At 35.1% G+C, this 23,051-nt stretch overlaps 1 protein-coding gene and 1 pseudogene across 4 annotated transcripts in view; one reads left to right on the top strand and one right to left on the bottom strand.

Annotated features, from left to right (window-relative positions):
* The window catches only part of PUM2 (pumilio RNA-binding family member 2), a 55,997-nt gene that overhangs the window by 10,580 nt on the left and 22,366 nt on the right, over positions 1–23,051 (bottom strand). For 2 of the 4 annotated variants that reach the window (XM_005874940.2, XM_005874942.2), the window contains 5 exons: positions 19,328–19,471; positions 18,913–19,209; positions 14,652–14,888; positions 3,311–3,578; positions 624–753 (listed from right to left, as the gene is read on the bottom strand). In XM_005874940.2, the coding sequence (XP_005875002.1) occupies positions 624–753; positions 3,311–3,578; positions 14,652–14,888; positions 18,913–19,209; positions 19,328–19,471 (1,076 nt within the window). The remainder of the gene's footprint in view (positions 1–623; positions 754–3,310; positions 3,579–14,651; positions 14,889–18,912; positions 19,210–19,327; positions 19,472–23,051) is intronic. The other 2 variants (XM_005874937.2, XM_014546692.1) reach the window with 1 other exon arrangement.
* On the top strand, positions 21,079–22,594 carry LOC102253826 (annotated as a pseudogene).

The raw sequence follows: 23,051 nt of genomic DNA, 5'->3' as shown, positions 1-23,051 counted from the left end.
GCTGCTCCGCTGATCCCGGTGCCGGGAGGCATATTACCCTTTTACTATATAGAATAGAGGCCTGGTGCACGGGTGGGGGCTGGCTGGTTTGCCCTGAAGGGTGTCCTGGATCAGGGTGGGGGTCCCCACTGGGGTGCCTGGCCAGGCTGGCTGAGGGGCTGAGGGCTGTTTTCCGGAAGCGGGTGACTGAAGCTCCCAACCACTCCTTTTTTTCTTTTTTTTCTGGGCCAGCTTTAGCTCTGAGGCCTCGCTGCTGAAAACATCGATACAATGTTGCGGTCCGGCTGGCTGAAGCCGGGCTGAATGAAAGCCGGTTTCTGGGGTTTTGTTTAGCTTCTTATTTGCAACATAGTACATAGTTGCTTAGAGTTGCAGCTGAGAGGCCGGCAGCGGCAGGCGGGGAACGTTGGAGTTCGCTGTCACTGGAGCAAGCAAGCCTCCCTCTTGGCTGACAGTTAATTTTCATAAGGATATGCTGATTAGCCAATGGGAAGGGTAGCGGTCGTACTCTAATTACCATGTTTCTCTTTTATTAGTGTAGATGACTTTTACCCAATTTCCTGAGCTTTTCTAAGTATTGAGCATATACTTAAATAGATATACAAACATGTATGGGTGCTTACCTCAAAAAACTTTTGAATAACATAGTTGCCAAAAACATCTGTCATTAATTGATATGCTGCTTGTAAAATTTCATTAAAAACCATCTGTCGCTCAGCTGGAGTAGCTCGCTCTAGTTTTTGCTGTATGAACCTACATGGAAAAAAATTTTAAATGCATGACAGTACACTGAAAACAAGCTCCTACAAAATCCGTATGAATTGAGTATTTACACCCCCAATCCACACAAACACAATTATTTTCAGAAACAGTACTAACACATTTTCTACGGTGGACAGCCAAGGTAAAACAAAAAGAAAAAAGTTATGAAGCATTTCTTTTACAACACCTTTCATTTAAAATTACTAGTTAAACAGGCAAAAATAAGAATGTAAAGATGTTTTAGTTCCGGTTGCATTATAATCAAAAAGAAAATCACAAACATTTTACTGGTTATTCATGTATTTTCAGAATATACATACAATAGTACTAAGTATCTTTTTAGGCCAGAATAAAAGAAACCCTTAGAAATAAAGCTCATCAAACGCAACTGAATTCCTTATAAGCTAGCCCTTGTGAATGATACAAGGTTCATTTGCTACTCTTAAGGTACTTGCAACTAGAGAGGGAGATAAAATTTATATGCAGCTATCTAATCAATAACTGTATTTCTTTATTTTAAAATATATTTTATTGATTTTTTACAGAGAGGAAGGGAGAGAGATAGAGAGTTAGAAACATCGATGAGAGAGAAACATCCATCAGCTGCCTCCTGCACATCTCCCACTGGGAATGTGCCCGCAACCAAGGTACATGCCCTTGACCGGAATTGAACCCGGGACCTTTCAGTCCGCAGGTCAACGCTCTATCCACTGAGCCAAACCAGTTTCGGCAATAACTGTATTTCTTAAATTTCAGTTTTAGTGCTCGCTTCAGCAGCACATATACTAAAAATTTCAGTTTTACCTTAAAACTATAAAAAAAGAAAACATCTCAAATTTGATAAATGTATTAGAATTCTATTACCATTCTCCTTTCTGTGCTGTATCTTGAGAACACGACCTCAAGCCTAGCTGGTTTGGCTCAGTGGATAGAGCATCAGCCTGTGGACTGAAGGGTCCAGGTTCGGTTCCAGTCAAGGGCACATACCTCAGTTGCAGGCTCCTCCCTGGCCGGGCCCTAGTCACATCTACCTCAAGCATTATGGTATATGCATTTAATGTACAAAGGCACTGCCCTGGCAACTGTGGCTTAGTTGGTTGGAGCATTGTCCTGTACACTAAAAGGTTAGGGTTTGATTCCGAGTCAGGACACATACCCATGTTGCAGGTTTGATCCTCAGATGGGGAGTGTGAGGGAGACAACTGATTGATGTTCCACTCTCACATTGATGTCCCCACCCCTCCGCCTTCCTCTATCTCTAAAATCAATTTTAAAAAAGCATGTCTTTGGGAGAGGATTAAAAAATAATATGTACAAAGGCACTGATATTTCTATATTTGAATGTTTCAATTTAAGCTAAGTAACACTGAATATCTATAATAATAAAAGCGTAATATGCTAATTAGACCAGACTGCCTTCCAGACGAAGCCGGGGCTACACGGGAAGCCCGGGTGCCGGGTGCCAGAGGGAAGCTGGTGCTGGCAGCTGGGGGAAGGAAGGCCTACTTTTACACGAATTTCATGCATCGGGCCTCCAGTAAATCTATAAAGGAACACAAAAGCATTTAACTGGTTTTTAACTTTTTTTTTTAAAGATAATATATACATCAGGGATTTTTATTTTATTAATTTTTTACAGAGTAAGGAAGAGGGATAGAGAGTTAGAAACATCGATGAGAGAGAAACATCGATAAGCTGCCTCGCCTCCTGCACGCCCCCTACTGGTGATGTGCCCGCAACCAAGGTACATGCCCTTGACCGGAATCAAACCTGGGACCCTTCAGTCCACAGGCCAATGCTCTATCCACTGAGCCAAACCGGTTAGGGCTAAAATATATTTTTAATGATTTCAGAGAGAAAGGGAAAGGGAGAGAGAGATAGAAACATCAATGATGAGAGAGAATCAATGATCAGCTGCCTCCTGCACACCCCACACTGGGGATCAATCCTGCAATTTAGGCACATGCCCCGACCTGGAATCAAACTGTGACCTCCTGTTCATAAGTCAAAGCTTAAATAGTGAGCCATGCCGGGCGGAATTAAAAATATTTTAAGAAAAATTTAAAGATGTTAAATGATTTAGAGTCAATGTAATAAAAACAATCCAATAAAAAGGCACTACTATATTTTAAGTATTAAAAATTCTCATAAAAGAAAATTGGAAAATTAAAAAAATCTAAGCCTGTATTTTTATTATTTATCCTAATATAAAAGACAAAATATAATCCATAGTAGGTATTTATTTATCAAATGATTCTAGTCAAGAAAAATTTAGGCTTTTACAAGGTAGCAATTTCCAAGACAAAAATGCTGTGACTCAGGCCAGTGTGGCTCAGTTGGTTGGAGTGTCGATCCATACACCAGAAGGTGGTGGGTTCAATTCCCAGTCACGCCACATACTAGGGTTGGAGGTTTGATTGCCAGTCAGGGAGTGTGCAGGGGCAACCAATCTCTCTCTCTCTCTCTCTAAAATAATAAAAATATATCCAATAGGATTAAAAAAATATTTTAAATGTAGTGGAAAGTATCAAAAATCATAATCACTTACCTAGAACCATGCTGGTCTTGCGAAAACTCAACTATGTGTCCAATCAAGTCTCTAAGTTGAAGGTTTGGGAAGCGGTTATTTCTGAAATCTTCCAATAATCTACTTCGGCCTGAAGGCATAATATCAGACCTATTATACCGAAGCCTCGGAGGAGGAAAGAGCTGGCTGCTGGAGCTGAACAGACTGGAAGTGCTGGAAGCACTTCGATACTTTGCTTCTGCTCCGGGGGCTGCAGAGATATAGCGACCACTACCATTTGTCAGTCCTCCTACAACAAAGCAGTTGTGGTTAGCAAATAGTTTTGACAAAGTCATTCCTCAAATAAAAGTCACTTAAACTAAAAATTCAGTCAGTAGAGAAATTTTTCACCCCACTAATTCCTGTATGTTTTAACAAAGAAATAAAAATGGGAGGAAAATCTCACACATTTACTTAATGTGTGTGGCTATGAGATAAGGGGAAAAAAAGAGACTAGAAAACACAAGGAAAAACTATTTGTTCTTGGCAGTTTAGTTTACAGCATAATTATAACATCTAATATCATACACAAAACCTGTATTTGTTCTTGGAAGCATGGTTTAAAACATCATTATAACAACTAATGTCATACATACTAATATCAGTAACAGAATACTGAAACCACCAATAAAACTTTCAGTTACATTAACAAGCAAGTTGCAAATAACTAGCCAACTCAGGTTTGAAGCCACTGGAAAACGTTTGACTAAAATTTATTTGGAGTATTAAAGGAACACTGAAGGCTAATCTGTATTTTTGGAATATATTTAAAAGCACATTAAGAAGTATATACTTCTGTGTAAAAAAAATCATTTCTTAGTTAACACACTGATAAGTTTTTATAAGTTAAAAAACCACAATTATATTAGACAATAAATTCAAAGGACACACTATTTTAAAATATTGTTTAAAAATACTCTCCATAAATACTATTTTATAGATAAGAAATCATAGTAATACATAACATTTATTATTCCTAGAGCTCTAATACTGATCTTTAAGATAATGAATAAAAATCCTCTTTAACTTACATACCATTCTAAACAAGAACAATAAATGGCAGTCAATAGAAACAAAAATATAAGCAGGAAATTGTCCTTAATACATATAACCATTTAAAAGTACTTGACAGTGTCCTTTTAAAAAAGAAAATGTATAAAAAATTGCTAAATGCAGATTTAGTAGTTCAGATTAACAAAAATCCACATCAGCTTTATGCTATTGTATACCAACTATATGTAGAACAGTGCTGTATATACAACCAGGCCACAGGGTAAAGATGGTGCCAAGGACACACTGTCGGTGCAAAGTTATAAAGAGGCGCTAGGCCAAAAAAGTTAAAAGGACAAGGAGCAGTAAAAATGTTATAATCCTGGAGTGAACTGCTCTACTTTCAGTCCCCATCTTTACTCTTCTTCATTGAATTTCCCTTCATCCATATTTACTCGAACCCTCAGCCCCCTCTCCAACGTAAGTGCCATAAAATTACATTCACTCCCATGCTGGAAACCTAGTGTCTAACACATGTCTGTTCAGTATACAATAAATATTCATGAGTATTTTATGTAACATCAACTGCCTAAGGGCCAGTTCTATTTCTTTTTTTAAAAGTGTGTAACTTAAGTCATTTTATACACCAAAACTACTAACATCAAATTTTCATGTTACATCTAAAAAGTGAAAGAATTTAGTGTCTTAATACTTGTCTCAATTTCCTATTAACTCTTCTGGTCCACTATTATAATTTCTATTTATATAGTTCCATTAACTGTTCAAAACAATAACTGATCACTAGCCCATTCAATTCTTAACAATTCCTTAACCTTTCTGCAGGATAGGGGTGCTATGATTAGCATTCCAATTTGTTTTTACAATTTTATTTTCCCACTCAAAGGACCTCTTTGATGGTGTCACATTACACTAAAACCTACAGCATCCTGCTAGACTACATACTCTATATTCTTTAGTCTAGTTTTCACATTATTCCAAACCTATTTCTTACACAAATTTCCTAGTACTGCCCTAATTGTTCACTGCCCCCCCTTATGACTATCTCTGTATTGTTGCTTATTATTACCTCAAACATAAAGACTAATTTTTTTCTCTTGTCCTTAATACACTAAAAAAAATTTCAACACCAGTTCAATATACATACTTACTCCAGAAATGACCATGTCAGTTTTATTTGATATCTTCCAAGTAGTCCTAGGAACATGCAACAGAAATGTCTAGATATTCTTTAATTACATTCTATCAGCAACTAACACCAAACTCCTCATGCTGACAACTTAAAATGTCTAATACTATTAAACTGCCTTGAGTTTAAAAAATCTCGGTATTTCGCCTGGCCAGTGTGACTCAGGGGTTGAGTACCGACTTATGAACTAGGGAGATCACAGTTTGATTCCTGATGAGGGCATATGCCCGGGTTGTGGGCTTGATTCCCAGTAGGAGGCGTGCAGGAGGCAGCTGATGGATGAGTCTCATCATTGAGATTTCTCTCTCCCTTCCTCTCTGAAATCAATAAAAATATATTAAAAAAAAATTTTTTTTAAATCTTGAAATTTCACTTCTAGAAGACTAATTAGTATTTTCACGTATAAAACTAAAAAAAAAAATTCACTCAGGGCAGGATACCCTCTTTTCTCTTACAAATTAAGAAGCATTTAAAACCTAATTTATAGCCCTGGCTACTGTGGCTCAGTTGGTTGAGCGTTCTCATGCACTGAAAGGTCATGGGATCGATTCCCGGTCAAGGCACATAACCAGGCTGTGGGTTTGATCCCTGGTCAGGGTGTGTGCGGGAGGCAACCGATCAATGTTTCTCTCTCTATCTTAAATCAATAAAAACTATTTAAAACCCAATTTATAACATACATTAAACATTTTAAATTTGGTTTTCCAAACATTGAAAACATGTCATCCAAAATCTATTTGGGGATTGAGGGATAGTCTACAAAACTACTGGTCTATAATCTTCAAAAATGTTGAGGTCATTTGATAGTATTACTACATTATTGTTAATTTCCTCAACCCCCTTTGATAATTGTGGCTATATTTTTAAAAATGTCCTTATTTTCAAGAAACATACACTGATGTATCTGTGAGTAAGGGACATTATGTCTGCAACTTCCTTTCACAAATGTAAGGAAAAAAATTGGGTGTGAGGGAAAAGGGAGATGAAGAGAGGGGGAGAAAGAACAAAAATGATAAAGTAGCCCTAGCTGGTTTGGCTCAGTGGATAGAGTGTCGGCCTGCAGACTCAAGGGTCCCAGGTTCGATTCCAGTCAAGGGCACATGTCCGGGCTGAGGGCTCAATCCCCAGTAGGGGGGGGATGCAGGAGGCAGCCAATCAATGATTCTCCTGAAATCAATAAAAGATATTTTTTAAAAAAGATAAAATGCGGGAAAATAACATTTAGAGTATCTAGATGAAGAATATGCTGGAATTATTTTGTATTAAGTGTTACAACTTTCCCATAAGCCTGAAATTATTCCAAAATTTGTTAAGAAACAATCAAGCAGGTCATCTATATTCAAATCACTGCTACTGATAGTGTAAAGGCATAATAGTCCATTCAATTCATCACTGACATCCCCCTATCATTTACCACTTCTTAATCACTATCTAAATAAGAGTGTAGAGGACATGAAGATCTGTATTATAATTTCACAGATGAAGTCACTATGGTTCAAATGATGTGACTTACACTAGTCAGCCAGGACTCTTAGACCAGAGCTTATCACACAAGTGTGCTGCTCCTTATGCTATTGACATAGTTCTCTTTCAAGTTCATTCATGAAACTGAAGGAAGGTGAACACCCTTGTAATTATTCTAGTACAAATTATATGATTTTATACGTTTTCATTTAATTCCCTTGAAAAGTCTATTGTTTTAGAATCTTTCCCTAGTAAATATCAGAATTCAAAAAGATTTTAATACTGGGAAAATCACAGGGGAGAAAAACAATGCAACAACTAAAACCACTTAAACAGTCTTTTTACTTTTCCTTCCTTTTCCACCTCCTTAGGATATGGAATGATAGCTCCTCAACCTATCAGACCTGTGTGTTCTTTTAAAAATACAGTTTCATCAATCTTATTTAAGACCTACTGAATTATCCTCAGTGGATAATATTTATTAAAGAAACAACAACAATGTATCTAAAGGTTATTCTGATAGAAGAGTTTGGCAGATAAAGAACTAAAATCAAGGTAATTTATTTATCTGTATTATGCAGATAAATAATTTCATTTTATAGCAGGTTGTCAACTACTTAAATTAAAAAATCATAATCCAAGTAAATTCTGGGTTCTGAAGACTACAACTACATACAGGCTACTAGGCAGAGTCCATTTCAGAAGGCAAACTTCTGCCCTAGCTGGTTTGGCTCAGCGGATAGAGCGTCGGCCTGTGGACTCAAGGGTCCCAGGTTTGATTCCGGTCAAGGGCATGTACCTGGGTTGCAGGCACATCCCCAGTGGGGGGCGTGCAAGAGGCAGCTGAATCGATGTTTCTCTTTCATCGATGTTTCTAACTCGCTATCCCTCTCCCTCTCCCTTCCTCTCTGTAAAAAATCAATAAAATATATTAAAAAAAAAAAAAAAAAGAAGGCAAACTTCTGGAAAGGTCAAGAAATGTTAACATGATAATGGAAGATGACTAGTTACTTAGAGTAGGCAAAGAATCAATGGTATAGTAGCTGGAAAAAGTAGAAAAAAAAAAGACAATTTTATGGCATTAATTTTGGTTACCTCTAGCTCATTAACAGATCCACTTAGTACTTTTAGTTTAATATTTTTTCTATGATCAGTTTTCAAAATAAGTATATGAAACATTCAGCCATGGATAATCTGATCCGTGTGCTGCTAGACTTTAATGGGGAAAAAAGACTTCACAGCAGTGCTTTTCAATACGCACATAAATCATTTTGGGATACTGATTACACATTTCTAAAAGGACAAAACTGGTCAGACCTTTGTCTTGAGTCCTGGCATCTCATTTTAAATAGGTTTTATGTGTTCAACATAATCAGTTTCTTTACAAAGCCCACTTAATTAATATTCAAAATTGATACTATTTGTTAGACCCTGAGAATTCATGGCATGTAGTTTTTTTGCTGAGAAACAAAAAAGCAACGATCTCATCTATGAGCCTAATTCAATCTAAATATCTGCCTATTAATATGATTTTGTTTTCCTCTTATACACAATAACTGTTATTTAAAAGCCTGCTACCATTTATTGAACACTCTTTGTTGGACACTTAGAGAGTAAACTGCATAAAACGCTATACTGTGCTGAACTGTGTTCCCCTGAAAGTTTGTCTTTTGTTTTAAGCCACTTGACTCCAGTAATTTGCCATAGCAGCCCTAGGGAACTAATACAGATTTTGGTACTAAGAGTAGGTTGCTACTAATAATTAGACCGAGGGTTTTTCCTTTTTACTATTATGTCTGCAATGACAAGCAGAGTTCAGGTCAATAGAAGGCAAGTAGTTAGGAAGAAAAAAAATGCATTAGGGAAATGATGGGAGACACAATCAAAGGCTCATATGAACATGCAAAGATTATGAGTTAATTATGAGTTAAAAGGGAAGTGTTAAGTCATCTGTAAATTATGAATTATTCCTTTCCAAAGTGTGTCTCTCCATGTGGGCGCTACTGGAAATTTCAGTGGGATAATCCTTTTTTTGTTATGAAAAGTTTAGCACCTGGCTGCTAAATGTTAATAGAATCTTTAATGTCAATAGAATCCCCACAACCTTTGTGACAGGCAAAAACTGTTGTCACACCTTGGTAACCATACTAGGTATTTTAAACAAGCACTCCAAGTGATTCTGATGCTGAACCACTGAATCTGATCAAGTATTTTCTAGTCCTAACCCTGTGATTATCCTAACTGAATTAACTGGTGAAAAATTCTGGCACTGAAGCACAAAAATCACATTTAATGTATTAAAGGATAATGAGTAAAATTAATCATTGTGAACCCAAAGTAGAAATAAGGTCAGTAACTTTGTGTACAGAAGTGAAACAAAATAATTTCTCCATATAAGTAATACTTTTAGAATTTCTACTGAACAGGTTTCATACTCATCAACAAATAAATGACTTTTAGACACACAAAAAGGTTGAAGCAGTGCTTACATTTATACCACCACGAGAACCTGTAAGTCATATTCTATTGAGGCTGAATATGCTGTTCTGTGGCCTATCCCTGAGTCACCTGCCTGATTAAACATTCTTACTTCATAAAGTAGGTAATATGTTTGGACTTTAAATGTCTAGACAAGAACTTTACTATAAATCTCAAGAGTAACTAAAGTGAGAAAGGTATCTAGAAGTCTAGTAATCTTATACACAACTTAAAAACATAACCATGCCACTTTGAGATAAACAGTCTGAGAGGCTGATTAGAATATTGTTATTTATACACTTTGCAAAGTTGTTCAGTTAATTATAGGCTAACAGAAAAAGCAAGGATAGTAACAGGAATCAGAATTGTGTTCTAGCCTCAGTTCTGTCTCTTGGGCTCATGTGACCTATAATTTTATCATCTTTACTGGGCATATCACTCAGCCAGTCTATGTTAACAATTAGGATGAAATGAAATAATGAGCATGAAGGAACTTTAGAAAACTACCAAATGCTATTCAGTTATAGAAAACTTACTACTTAATGATAATAGTACTTCCAATGAAAGCTTTAAAAAAATTAGTTTTCTGCATATATGAAACTCAGAAAAACTGCACACAGCTTTGCAACCAATTTGAACAGATTTGTTTTAATTCTTAGACATTTCATTCTAGAGAAGTTGACTGTATGTGCCAAAGGTCAGCAGTTTTAACACATGTAACTACTACTAATAGGTAAATGATCTTAAAAGTTAATATTATCCTGCTCACACACTTAATAAAAATTTTGCTGTGATTAAGAGAGAAGATAGGTTATAAAATTTTCTAATCCCTAGCAAGCTAAAGTACTATGTGATTACTAAATACATGATGTTAATGAATCTTCAGAACCAACAGCCACCTTTCAATAACAAATTTCACTAAATACAAAGCTTGGGTTACACGTTTTAGTGTACTTTTCTTACAAAAAACCCCCCACAAGCCAGTTCAAAAATGAAAAGGCACAAGGGAAAATATCCATTAGTTTGTCATGCCCTAAATTAAATACATATACAGAATACAGCTTTTACCCAAGAAGTTTTGTATCAACCTAGTTACTATGAGCATAAAGATCGGAGTAAACAAGAAACCACTAACATTTCTAACATTTTAAAAGTTTACTGAAAGAAGGAAAGAGAGGAAACAAGGAAGGAACAAACTAGTCAGCTAGCTCCAGGTAGAAGAATAAAATAATAGTGGAAATCTTTAATGTTCTATCACAAATAGTGAAGTATCTTGAAATAAGATGCTGACTTCTATCAGAGAGAATGATTAAAAGTAACAACTGCAGGTAGAAGACTTTTCCTTATCACTACAGATAAATACATGAGAAATTAATTCAAGTATTATTCAACACTGAACCTGATGCCCAAAATTTGACACTGACTACTCTTTGCATTTTAAAATAAAAATCATTAAAGTTCTCTTTCCTTGTTCTTTTCACATGTTTCTCTGATCCACCAGTAATTTAAATGCTGTTTGTAGAGTTGAAGTCAACAGGAGAACCAATCTGAAGGAGCTTCAAAATGGCTCCAAATGGTAAAATTTTGGGATTTAAAAAAAGGGCATAAAATTGATGTCTCAGACTGCAATGGACAGAAATATATCAACTAGTATAAAAATCCATCAATTTACAGGTACGATGACTTAAAAAACAGTCACCTTTAGATGTTGCTAGGACATAAACTCATTCTCAAAGTTAGAAAATCAAGGGGAAAAAAATCAAGCATTATCCTAACTCATATATGAACTATATATTTCATGGTAACCTCACAATTGATGAGGAAAAGTTCTTCTTCTGGAAAAGTTCCAGCTAATAAATGTAGAACCACAGAATTAAGAGCATCACCATTTTACAACTGCTGCAGAAATAGTTAGGTAATGATCAAATGGACAACCTCACAATAAAGACACCAGACATGTGTCTCCTGATAGGAGTACAGAACCATATCCTGGCCAAGATGATAAGCCAACAAACCAATAATTAGATCAAACCCCTAGGCTTAATTCTATTTTATAGGAAATACAGAGAAATAATGTTAATATAGAGGAACATGTTAAACACTATCATTGGTTATTGCTATAAGCAAAGTCAAGAATATGGGAAAGGCAACAGGAACAAAGTTTCTTCAATAAATACATGGAAAGAAAAAGAAAAAAGATGAAGGGGAAATGGTTCCTATAAAAAGACATATCAAACAAATTTAATGTATGGACCTTATTTGGATCCTGATTCAAACAATACAATTGGAAAAAGACATTTAAGTAATGACATTTAAGGAGTTAAGAGTAATGAGAAATTACTAATTTTAAAAGGTATGATAATGACATTGTGGTTATAATTGTTCTTTTAAAAAAAAGAGTTGCTCTTTGAAATTTCATACAAGAAAATGGAGGAGCCTGGCTGGCATGGTTCAGTGGTTGAGCGTTGACCTATGAACCAGGAGGTTGGAGTTTGATTCCCAGTTGGGGCACATGCCCTGGTTGTGGGCTCGATCCCCATTGGGGGCTTTCAGGAGGCAGCCAATCAATGATTATCTCTCATCATTGATGTTTCTGTCTCTCCCCCTCCCTTCTTCTCTGAAAGAAAAATATATATTAAAATGAAACATCTTTCTTGGGAAACCAGAAGCACTAAATGCTGCCATTAGGCTTTTTCTGTGAAAGTGACTAGCACGAGCAAAGAGAGAGCTAGTAAGAAAAAAAAAAAGTTAACATGTTTTATCCAATACTTTAAAAATGTAGCTATCAAGGTCTATCATTAAGTATAATGATTGTGTGTCTTAAAATCTCAACAACTTGGAACTAATTCCAACCAATTCTAATGAAACTGGGAACTTTATCTCATGATATTATACTCCTAATGTGTGATTGTGAGCTCAGTAAAATTATTTTTAAAATGAATATGCAAATTCATTTTCACAGGAATTTTATAAATAATCACAGCCCTGATAACTTGATTTATAAAGAAATCCACTTAAAGGACATACAATTTAAAATAGTTTTTAGACCAGAGAGCATGTAAGTCTTGCATCGTGATTGAATCACAGGAAAGCAAAGGATCAACTATTTCCATGAACACTAAACCAAGAGCAAATTTATGAAATTATTTTCAATCCAGCAGAGTCTATTCCTTGTTAACAATATTGTCTGTCATACTACAATTAAAGCCAGAGGAAACTGGAGAGTATACAAGAAAGTAATCTACAGATAATTCTAATCAGAGGTATATTAAAGTATCAGATTTCAAGGTGAAGGAGTTTAATTAAGGGTACAAAGTATCAGGATAATGTAGAACTGCTGGCCCAAGTTATGATTTCTCATAACTGACTAGAATTCCTTCCTTAAGCATCTATATAGCTAGATTTTTACATTCTAAAATAAACACACCTAGATTGCTACTTAATCATAGAGACATCGGAAAAGTAATTTATAACCCAATTTCTAAGCAACCTGTGTAGAATAATTAATGCTATTTATACAGGCTTTAAAGCACAACATAAGCAGTAACAGTTGACAGGAATCTGACCTGAAACTTACCTATGAAAAAAATGACAGGACATGACATATAATTTTAACAAATAAAACATAAAACTACTATGAAAGATCTAGTCTTAGTTATGTTCCAAATTTGTGTGTCCATTTCAAAGTTTCAAAGGCATGTTTTATAGAAAGGTGGAGGAAGTAGGTCTGAACAGAAATAATAGAAATCAGGAACTGAGCAGCTCCTGTGACCAAGAAATAATAAATGAAGGTGTTAAAATAAAAACTGATACATTTACACAAATAGTGCTGCAAAACAGATCATAGGACCCCAGCTGAATAAATTCATTATTTGTGTACATATATTCAATATCCCCCATAGAGCAAAGGTCCAGAATTTGGGGTAGAGGACCCGTCTTTAAAACGGAATCTGGCCCGACCAGGGTGGCTCAGTAGTTGAGCGTTGACCCATGAATTAAGAGGTCACTGGTCTGACTGCTTGTCAGGGCAAACACCCAGGTTGTGGGCTCAATCCCTGGTAGGGTGCGTGCAGGAGGCAGCTGATTGATGTTTCTCTCTAATGAATATTTCTATCTCTATCCCTCTCCCTTCTCCTCTTTCTAAAATCAATAAAAACATTTTTTTATTTTAAAAGGATTTTTCAATGACATAATTCTAAATGATTACTATAAAAGATATTTTTGTTACATGGTCACTTACTGTATTAATGAGCTTTAAGAAAAAAAATATCTATACTCCTATGATGAGGGGGGAGAGGTCAAACATGTCTGCTTATAAGGACAACATTACTTTTTAAATTGGAAGCAGATTTAAATCTTTCCAAGTACATAAAAATCAGCAATAGAACCTCTCACTTTCAATTGAGGTAATTAGGATTACAAAAATCCAAACTCTAATTTTAAAGAAATACTTTTTAGAGGAGACAGGGATTCATATAAAGCCTCAGATATCCAAAAACCCTTCCAAATATACTGTTAACTACTTGGACAAATACTTCCCAGAAAGGGAAAAAGGTAACCACTAATTCAATAATCTTACGGTGGGGGCAATTTTAATACACAGATATAAACAAAGTTCTAAATGCTCCAACTTCAAGGGTACAATAAGCCTAAACCATTTTTTTTCCTTAAACATATTTAAAAGAGAAATATATGGACCAAACCCTTAAGTTTCTTTACCTCACAAATTCATATACCCTTTGGGTAAATGGCCAAGCATTCAAAGGCCAAAGCAAAAACCATTGTACTAAACTACATAATTTAAAGTTAAATAACTATGTGACTAATTGCTTTTTTTCTGGTGTACAAAAACAATAGTGAAAATTCTCTTTCACTATCATGTACAAATAGTTGACTTTTCAGATGATCTAAAACACATACAAATCAAAAGCACAGACAAGAAAAAAACACACCACTGTATTTCATAAAAGAAACAAGATACAATAGGGGTCTTTACCTTACTGTACATTAGACCCTCACTTTAAATTTTCATAATAGAATTTTTTCAAAAGGCTAATATCTAAAAGCAAAAGCAATTTGGCATGTTTTATCCAACATTAAATATTTCACATATATTATAAACACACACATACAAACACACATGTATACATACAAATAAAAAGGGTTTTGGTTTTTTTTTTTTACCTAAATGCAAACTGGATGAGGATCCATGTGATGAAAGTGATGGCGGTGGCGTAAGTGAATGTCCTGGAGTTTGGCTTGGCAGAGGCATGCCTATTGGACTTGGAGAGGAGGAAAATCCCAGACTATTGTAAAATGGTTGCCCTATGGGTGCTAGGCTGCTACTAGATCTTTTGTACAAGTCAGAGCTAGTAGATAGAGACTCTCTCCTTGTGGCACTACTACTTGCAGAACTGCCAACTGAAGAAGAAATAAAAAAAACCCTAATTACATACAGTGTTAACTGAATAAAACCTATCCCCAACTCTTGCTGGGAAATAACAGGAGTGATCACAATAATTATTTTTAGAAACATTATGGAGAAGATAATTACTGTGATAACTATATATACACTAACTTATTAATCATAAAAGGGTATAAATGCACCCCAATAAAGTAACCAAATATTTAACATAGCAGTCATATGTTCATTATTTCACACATATTTATCACTGACACATATGATTACTGTGCTTTAATACCCTGGTATGATTTATAAACTCTGGAATTGTAAGTAGTCTGCTTTATGATATGCTAGAGAGTCAATTCCAATAAAGTTAAATTTTGCTAGTGTCCTAATCTCTGGAGCCAGTTCTCAGACTTCAACTCAATGCCAAGAAAAGACTATACTAATAAACAGAATATTAACATATTTCCCTCACCATTCACATTTAATTTGGCTTCTACCTTGTGTTCAAACCATAGTACTTTAAGTCCATATTGGCCCGAATATTAGTCAGCTGTGAAATATAGATGGCAGCTTATTCCCCACTATACATTCTCCTTATCCTTCAACAACTAAATTACAAAATATTATGAAAAAAACTAAACTTTTAGAAAATAGTTCTCATCACTGTTATCACACCAAAAACATGCTTTCACTTACCCCTCAGGATCTTCCATTCCTAAGTTTTTATTACTGGCCTTCTTAGCCCCTTACTCAAGTGAAGACTGCTCAGCCTATTTTTTCTTAGATAATATATAACTATTTTATATTACATCTTTTATTGTCCTACATACTGAATTCTGTTTACTTAATTCCAAATTCAACTATTAACCTCTACCTTCATTTTTCCTTTTGTGCTCCACAAAAATCATAAAATAGAATCACATCATCATATAGCTGTGCATGCAATGAACAGAAAGCAAGATTTGACCTTTAACATTTATCTGGATAATCAAATTCTTTACCAAGTATTTGAAGGGGTTGTTCAATTCTTGTCTCACTTGGTGTAAATATTTTCAAGTATACTTCCACTTATTTTTAAGCACTGTCCTTTTAAACCAAATGCCTTTTTCATCTAAGAAAATTTCACATTACTTTTCTTAATCTGTCAAGTTTTTTAAGAACATGCTCTATATTTGGACCAATATGGTAATCTGCGTCAAGAGAATGTTAAAGTTTATATTTGGACTTGGTTTTTTAACCTCAAGTCAATTATAAATAGGTCATAAGGGTATAGTTTAAAGAGAAAAATTAAGCAGAGTACATGATGGGTACACCAAGTTTAGCTTATAATTCAGACATAAAGAAACTTTAATTACGTTGGTTCTTGTCAAATTCAAAATTCTATAAAGAAAAAAACCAGGCTCCCACGGCTATATTAGGCAAAATATTATAACAATATTCATTCAACCTTTTATACCTGCCAGTGCAGTTTCTGAAAGACTGATGTTGATGTGTTTTATTGAAAATTTTACATCTTAAGATATCATTATAACAGGGAAATATCAGGTAACTATATGCATTTTAATAGCAAAAAAAACCCCACAAACAAACGTAAACGCTAATGTAGTAAATAGCTCTTTTGAGTTGGTTTTGTCAAAATTGTCAGTGTTTGCTACATTAACTATGCTAATTTAAAAGGACACTGTCAAAGTGATTTTTGTAAGACATGGCTACATTTTAAAGTCCTATTTATTTCAGTAACAATTTAACTGACAAAGACAATAGCTCTCTAATGAGAACAGTAGCACTATCTTTCTCCTGGCAAATAATTAAATGAACCGTAATTTTGACACATGCAATATTTTCCTCCAAAAAGGAAAAGCCAAACCAAACATTTAAAAGTAATTCAGAAATAACTTTAAACATATACAAACTAGCTCCTTTTTACTATATGCTTAAATTACCTGCAAGTGTAATATGAAATATAAAACAAAGTCTATCTAAAATATCTAAGAAGCTAGAAAATGGAGTCACTAATCATTAATTAACTGTGTATATAAAATGTTCAATTACAAACTTTCAATTGTAACAGCACTTTCTAAATAATGGGTATCAAAAGGATGATTTAATCACTGTATTACAATGGTTAAGCTTCTTGGCCAACTGTTCTATAAATTAGAGTATTTAACACTGTTAAGCATTAATAATTTCATCATATAAGAGAATGACTATGTATGTTATTGTGTGCAAAAATGTGCACATACCACAATATATTTTAGATTTCGTATAGGCATGGAACTGCCATAATGTGAAACGGCAATGATAGATTTTGTAAGCAAACATATTGTAGCACTTGAATGAATTCTCACAAAATGTCCAAGAAGAGGGAGATGGTATAAGACTATTTACTAGTATTTGGGGTGGCAATTGTTAATACCCTCTGAAGCAAGATGAAACAGAGGTACCCCAGACTGAAAATCAGAATTGAGTAAGCAATGCTTATAGAGGCATGAAGAAGGTTAAGTTTTGGGGAAAGAGGCATCTGTAGGGGTCATTTGTGGGAAACAAAATGTTCAGGCCAACCATTTCTGAATGCAGGGGAAAGCTCTTCAAAACTAAGAGACAAATGGGAATTTGGAAGAATTACGTAAGGGGCCCTACAAATCTATACCAGACCACCAGTGACATATTTTATTAGAAAAGGGTACACAAGGTTTGTCAAAGCTCTTCTCTATTTTCCTTGGGTTACTTAGGATTTATAATTTATAGTTTATGAACTAGTTATTGCAACAAATTTTGTGTTTTTTTAAAAGATATTCTCTTTGATTTTCTTTGGCATTTAGGATTACTTAGGGAAAATGCTTGTCAATTGTGTTAGAAGCAAAAAATTAGTCCTAACAGAGTCCTTGGGCTGGAGATAAGAATACTAAACTCCAAAAGGGATTAAAAAAAAAAAAGTAGAAAAATTAAATTAAAAGATTGAACGGTCTCCATGTTCACTAGGTTTTCCCTCAGAAGTTATCGTGCCCATTCTTTAGGCAATTTTGTTAGGCAAGGGTTAAGTCCCTATTGTATTTCATTATAACAAAAAAAAAGCATTTTGCATCTAAAAGTTTATAGCTGCTATTCAAGACCATTCCTCCTATAAATATTAAAAATATTTAGAAGACCATTCCCTAGAAACCTGGAAAGCATATTAATAATGGCTGACACATGTTAGTTTTGCCATTTTTCACACCAGAAAAGGATATAACTTAATGGGTGGGAAAATAGACGAGAAGCAGTTTTAATGATTCTAAGATGTGAGAGAAATGAGGGTAAGCAGCTTTCCCCCTAATGCTTCCTGAATACACTGGAAATGTTAGAGAATGATTAATACAAGTTGTCAACAGTGGGCCTCTTCTCATTTCACTCAGTTACAAAATCAGTTTGTATGGATAATTTATTTATTTTGTGAAGTTATTTAACATTTGAATCTCTCAAGTATTATATATAAAATTAGGCCCTGGGAAAAACACCCTTTCAAACGAACTTTTAGTGATAAAAAGGCTAATTATTTAATCTAAAATAAAGTAAGCACACTGGTAGTTTCTTAGGGACTGTTTAGAACATTTCATTATATTTTATTTTTATATATTATATGAAATAAAATCATAAGAATCAGTAGCATTTAATAAGAATAAATAATCTGATAAGTACACAAAGACACCAGAAATTTAAGATGGCAAAAGTATTTACTTCCACAAGCATTATGTACAGAATAAGGAAGAGCTAGTAACTAGCATAAAATACTGCTCCAAACAAACCTACTAAAACAAAAATTATAATTCTTAAAGTCAGGGGAAAATGTGTTATATTTGAGAAAAGGATGGACTGCTTGAAATGAGTTAAAACATTCATAGATGTTTACAGATTTTCAGGAAGTAGTTTGTCTTCTACAAAACCCAATAAACCAGTATTTTAATCCTGTCCTTTCTACACTACAAGCTATTTATTATTGCTTATTTTAACATTAAAAACATACATATACCGGATATCATCTTAAAAGGAACTTACCTGATGAACCAAATCCACTGAGGGCAGAGCCTATAGCAGCACCCAAAGAACTACTGCTTCCAAAGCCAAGAGATGTACTTCCAGGTTGGCCAGGTCCGTGAGAAAATAAAGAACTGCTCTGGGAGCTATTAGTCAAAGATGTGCTCCCGTAAAATGAATTAGACTGTAGATTAGTGCTTGGCTGCTGTTGCTGCTGCTGCTGCTGTGGTGGCTGAGTGCCAATTGGCCGAAATAGACCATTTGTGCTGCCTGTAAGACTATTTGCAGTTCCTCCAGCTGCCGCTGCTGCTGCCGCTGCTGCAAAGTAAATTGCAGATACTTCTTAAAACTACTCAGAAAAAATGTTTCTATTTTTTAAAATATCTCAAACAACATCAGAAAAAATATTATCCCTGAAAACGCCAGTTACACTTACCAGCTTGTGCTGCTGCTGAACTAATTAAAACAGGTGTTGGAGCCATTAATCTAACTGGAGCTCCAAGGCCAGTTCTTGCTCCAGGGCCAACCACTAAGGCACCAGTCTGATCATAATAGGCAGTTGGAGCTAGTACTTGATAGCCTAAACAGTATTAAAATAAATGTTTGAATAAAACATGTATTGTAGAAAACATGCATATTTATTCCCCCCCGATTGTTTTTATCAAGCAAAAAACATAGCTATTGTATACTTATTTATATAAAACCCTTAGTTACTATATGAAAAACATATTTGAGAAGGTATTGCTAAATGTGTGAAAATGTAGTAAAGCATAGGTTAAGTTTTAACCATTTGTACGCCATAACCGTCTATAGACGCAAGCGGCGGGTCTTTTTAAATTAAATTCAAAATATCGTGGCAGTTAACTGGTTAACAAAGATGTCTTTACTTGTGGATCACAAAATAAGGTATTTTCCTTTATATAAAAATTATCAAGTGCTGATAATAAAAAAATATTCCTATTTAGTCATTTCTGAGAAGAGGATGGATAAAAAGACTAAGAAAATGAGGTATAACATGATATAGAAATATTTATTACACATTAGTTAAGTTCTAAACCAAGTGCCTCAGTAACAGCATTCCCTTAGATTTTCATTTGTAAGCATCTCTTTAAAAACTTAAATCATGATATAAACAGATACCTTAAAATCATAAGGTAACAATCTATTTGTAAAGGTTCTCAAGCTAAAATTTGAATAAAAATCATGCAGGCATTAGTTTTTTTCATAGCCCTGAACACAAGGCAGGTGACAATTTGCATTATTCCAACTATAGGAGAGTGAAGTTTACCTCTTAGCAGTCTTTCTCAGTAGGGATTCCTCATCTGAACCACAGAACAGAAAATAACTATTTTGCCAATTCTCCCAAGGATGATACATAACAAGTATCACTGTAGATGCACAGGAGAGAAGTTAACTACAAATAGTGGATACTTTAAGTCAATAGGGCTTAGTTTACTCCCAGAATTCAAGAGAAAGGCTGCTTTATACAGTAACAGGGACTCAAGCTCAATAGTGACAACCACTTGAAAAAAGGTACTGCCAACCTCCAATACTTTTAAGTTTAAACACTAAGACAACCACTTTCATGTGTAAAGGTTGTTTTTAACTAAATACAGTAATTTTGACTGTTTTACAATTAGTTTTATTGTAATAAATATAAATTAGGAGGACTAGTCAAAAGAAGAGATGCAAAGGGCAAAATCTAGGAGGAACGCAGAGCTTCCAAGAACTTTCCTCACGGATGAACTTCTCATGAAATGATAAATTTGAGAAGATTATTAGATATCCAACAGGAGAGGTCCAATAGGATATACAACTCTAAAGTTTAGGAAAGTTAAAAATCTGGGTGTTGTCAACATAAAGATAATATTTAAAGCTATAAGACAAGATGAAATCACCAAGAAAATAAAAAAGGGGTCTATGGATTGAGGGTACTTCTCATTAAGAGGTTGGAGAGAGGAGGAACCAGGAAAGAGACTCAGAAGGAATAACCAGTAAGGAAGAAAAAAAAGTTAAACAATGTGGTTTCTTGAAGACCAGATTAAAAAAAAAAAAATCAATGAAGATTGAGTGATCAATAATGTCAAATGGTGCTAAAAGCCACGAGTTGAGAACTGCGCAATGGAGTTAGCAACCTGGAAGTCACCTGGTAAGGGACAAAAGCCAAACTGGCAAGTTCAGTAAAGAATGAAACTGAAGACCCACAAACAAGTACAGACAATGCTTTTGAGGAATTTTGCTGTAAAAAAGGGGGTATTGAGAGTAACTTTTTTCTTAACCAGAAATATACTTAACTAGCAGAACATGATAATTTATTATTGTGAAATAAAACACAAAAAGTCAAAAAAATATAGTGTTAATGATTGTAACACAAAAAAGTATAACCACTATCCTAGTCAAGAAATAGAAACTGCCCAGGAACCCATCTCTCCTATGTCCTTAGCTCAACCACAGTTTTCTCTTTCCCTTAAGAGTTACACATTGTCTTATTATTTATAACAATCTCTTGGCTTAGATTATTTAAAAGTTTTTATGTATAATTCATCCAAGTGGTTGTATACAGATCTTCCCGGTTTCCATTTCCATTATTATATAGCCCCTCACTGGATGGACACCAAAATGCATTTATTCAGTCATCATTTACTGGGAACAGTCTGGGGCTACTATCAACAGTGCTGCCATAAACATTTCTGTACATGTATCCTGAAGTGTATGTGTACGTATTTCTCTAACATATAGTAGTTGACACCCTGAGTCATAGAGTATGCACATTATTTCCAACTTTGGTAAATAATGCCAAGCCACTTCCAAAGTGGTTGTGCAATTTTACACTGTTACCACCTTGGTATTAGAGTTCCCACTACTCCATGATTTTAATAATACTCCACGCTGTCAGGCTTTTTAAATGTGGCCAATCTGGGTGACTCTGCTGTGGTATGCTTCACGGATACCACCCTCTGTGGGTGCTACCTAGAGTCCCTGCCCTCTTCTTATCCATGGGCTTCACCACCCTCAACTCTCCAAGGGCCTGTCCTTTCCCAGTCACGTGCCAGACTTGGCACAGACTCTTGACCATGGCAGCCCTCTTCAAGTAGAAACCGTGGATGATAGAATAAAGAACAGAATTGAGAGTTACGAGAAGGCTATAAACAGAGATGAAGCAGCATCAGAGAAACAAGAAAAACAGGTAAAATCAGAAATTAAGAAAATGGCCAAAATTGGTAATAAAGAAGCTTTCAGTTTTAGCCAAAGAGCCTGCACAACTATGGAAACAGCAAACAGGAACTTTTGCCCTAAGTACAAAAGTCATTTCTACATCCACACAAACAAAAGTGATAAATTCCCAGATGAAGATGGCTGCACAATGTCTGCTATAGCAAAGACAACGTAGGCAGTTGACAAGAAGATGAATCCACAAAAGAAATTACAAACAATGCAGAATTTCCAGTAGGAAAATATGGAAATGACTGAAGAAATGATTGATGACACACCTGAGGACATCTTTGATGGCTCTGATGATGAAGAAGAAAGCCAAGATACTATGAATCAAGTTCTTGATGAAATTGGAATTGAAATTTCTGGAAATATGGCCAAAGCTGTCAGCTCTCTGAAGCTGACCATCTGACTCTACTTCAAAGGCTACAATCTCCAATGAAGAAATTAACTCAAAGCTTTAGGAATGGATTGGTTAAAAAAGCTGTAACATTTTATTTATAATTATTTAGTTATAATTATAAACCAGGCATATTGCCAATTTCTTTTACAAAACACATTTACTTTGCAAAAATGAAGACCATGAGTGAACAGGTGTTTCCTAACCAACTGGTTTTATTTCTTGAAGGACTGCCATGAGAATTCTGGGCTACTTTCAGCTGGAAAGATGCTACAGTTTATGCCATAGAGAAAAAATGGCCCTGGCTGCAAAGCTCAGGTGGATAGAGAGTTGTCTCAATACACCAAGGTTCTGGGTTCAATCCCTGGTCAGGGCACATACAAGAATCAATCAATGTATGTATAAATAAGTGAACAACAAATCATTGTTTCTCTCCCCCCACCCCCCCACATCCCCTCTTTCTCTATAATCAAGTGTGTGCGTGTGTGTGTGTGTGTGTGTGTGTGTGTGTGAGAGAGAGAGAGAGAGAGAGAGAGAGAGAGAGAGG

This window comes from Myotis brandtii, unplaced genomic scaffold (assembly GCF_000412655.1).
Source record: "Myotis brandtii unplaced genomic scaffold, ASM41265v1 scaffold454, whole genome shotgun sequence".
NCBI classification, from domain to species: Eukaryota; Metazoa; Chordata; class Mammalia; order Chiroptera; family Vespertilionidae; genus Myotis; species Myotis brandtii.
The sequence above is the reverse complement of the archived record's forward strand: the minus strand, read 5'-3'. Positions and strand labels throughout refer to the sequence as shown.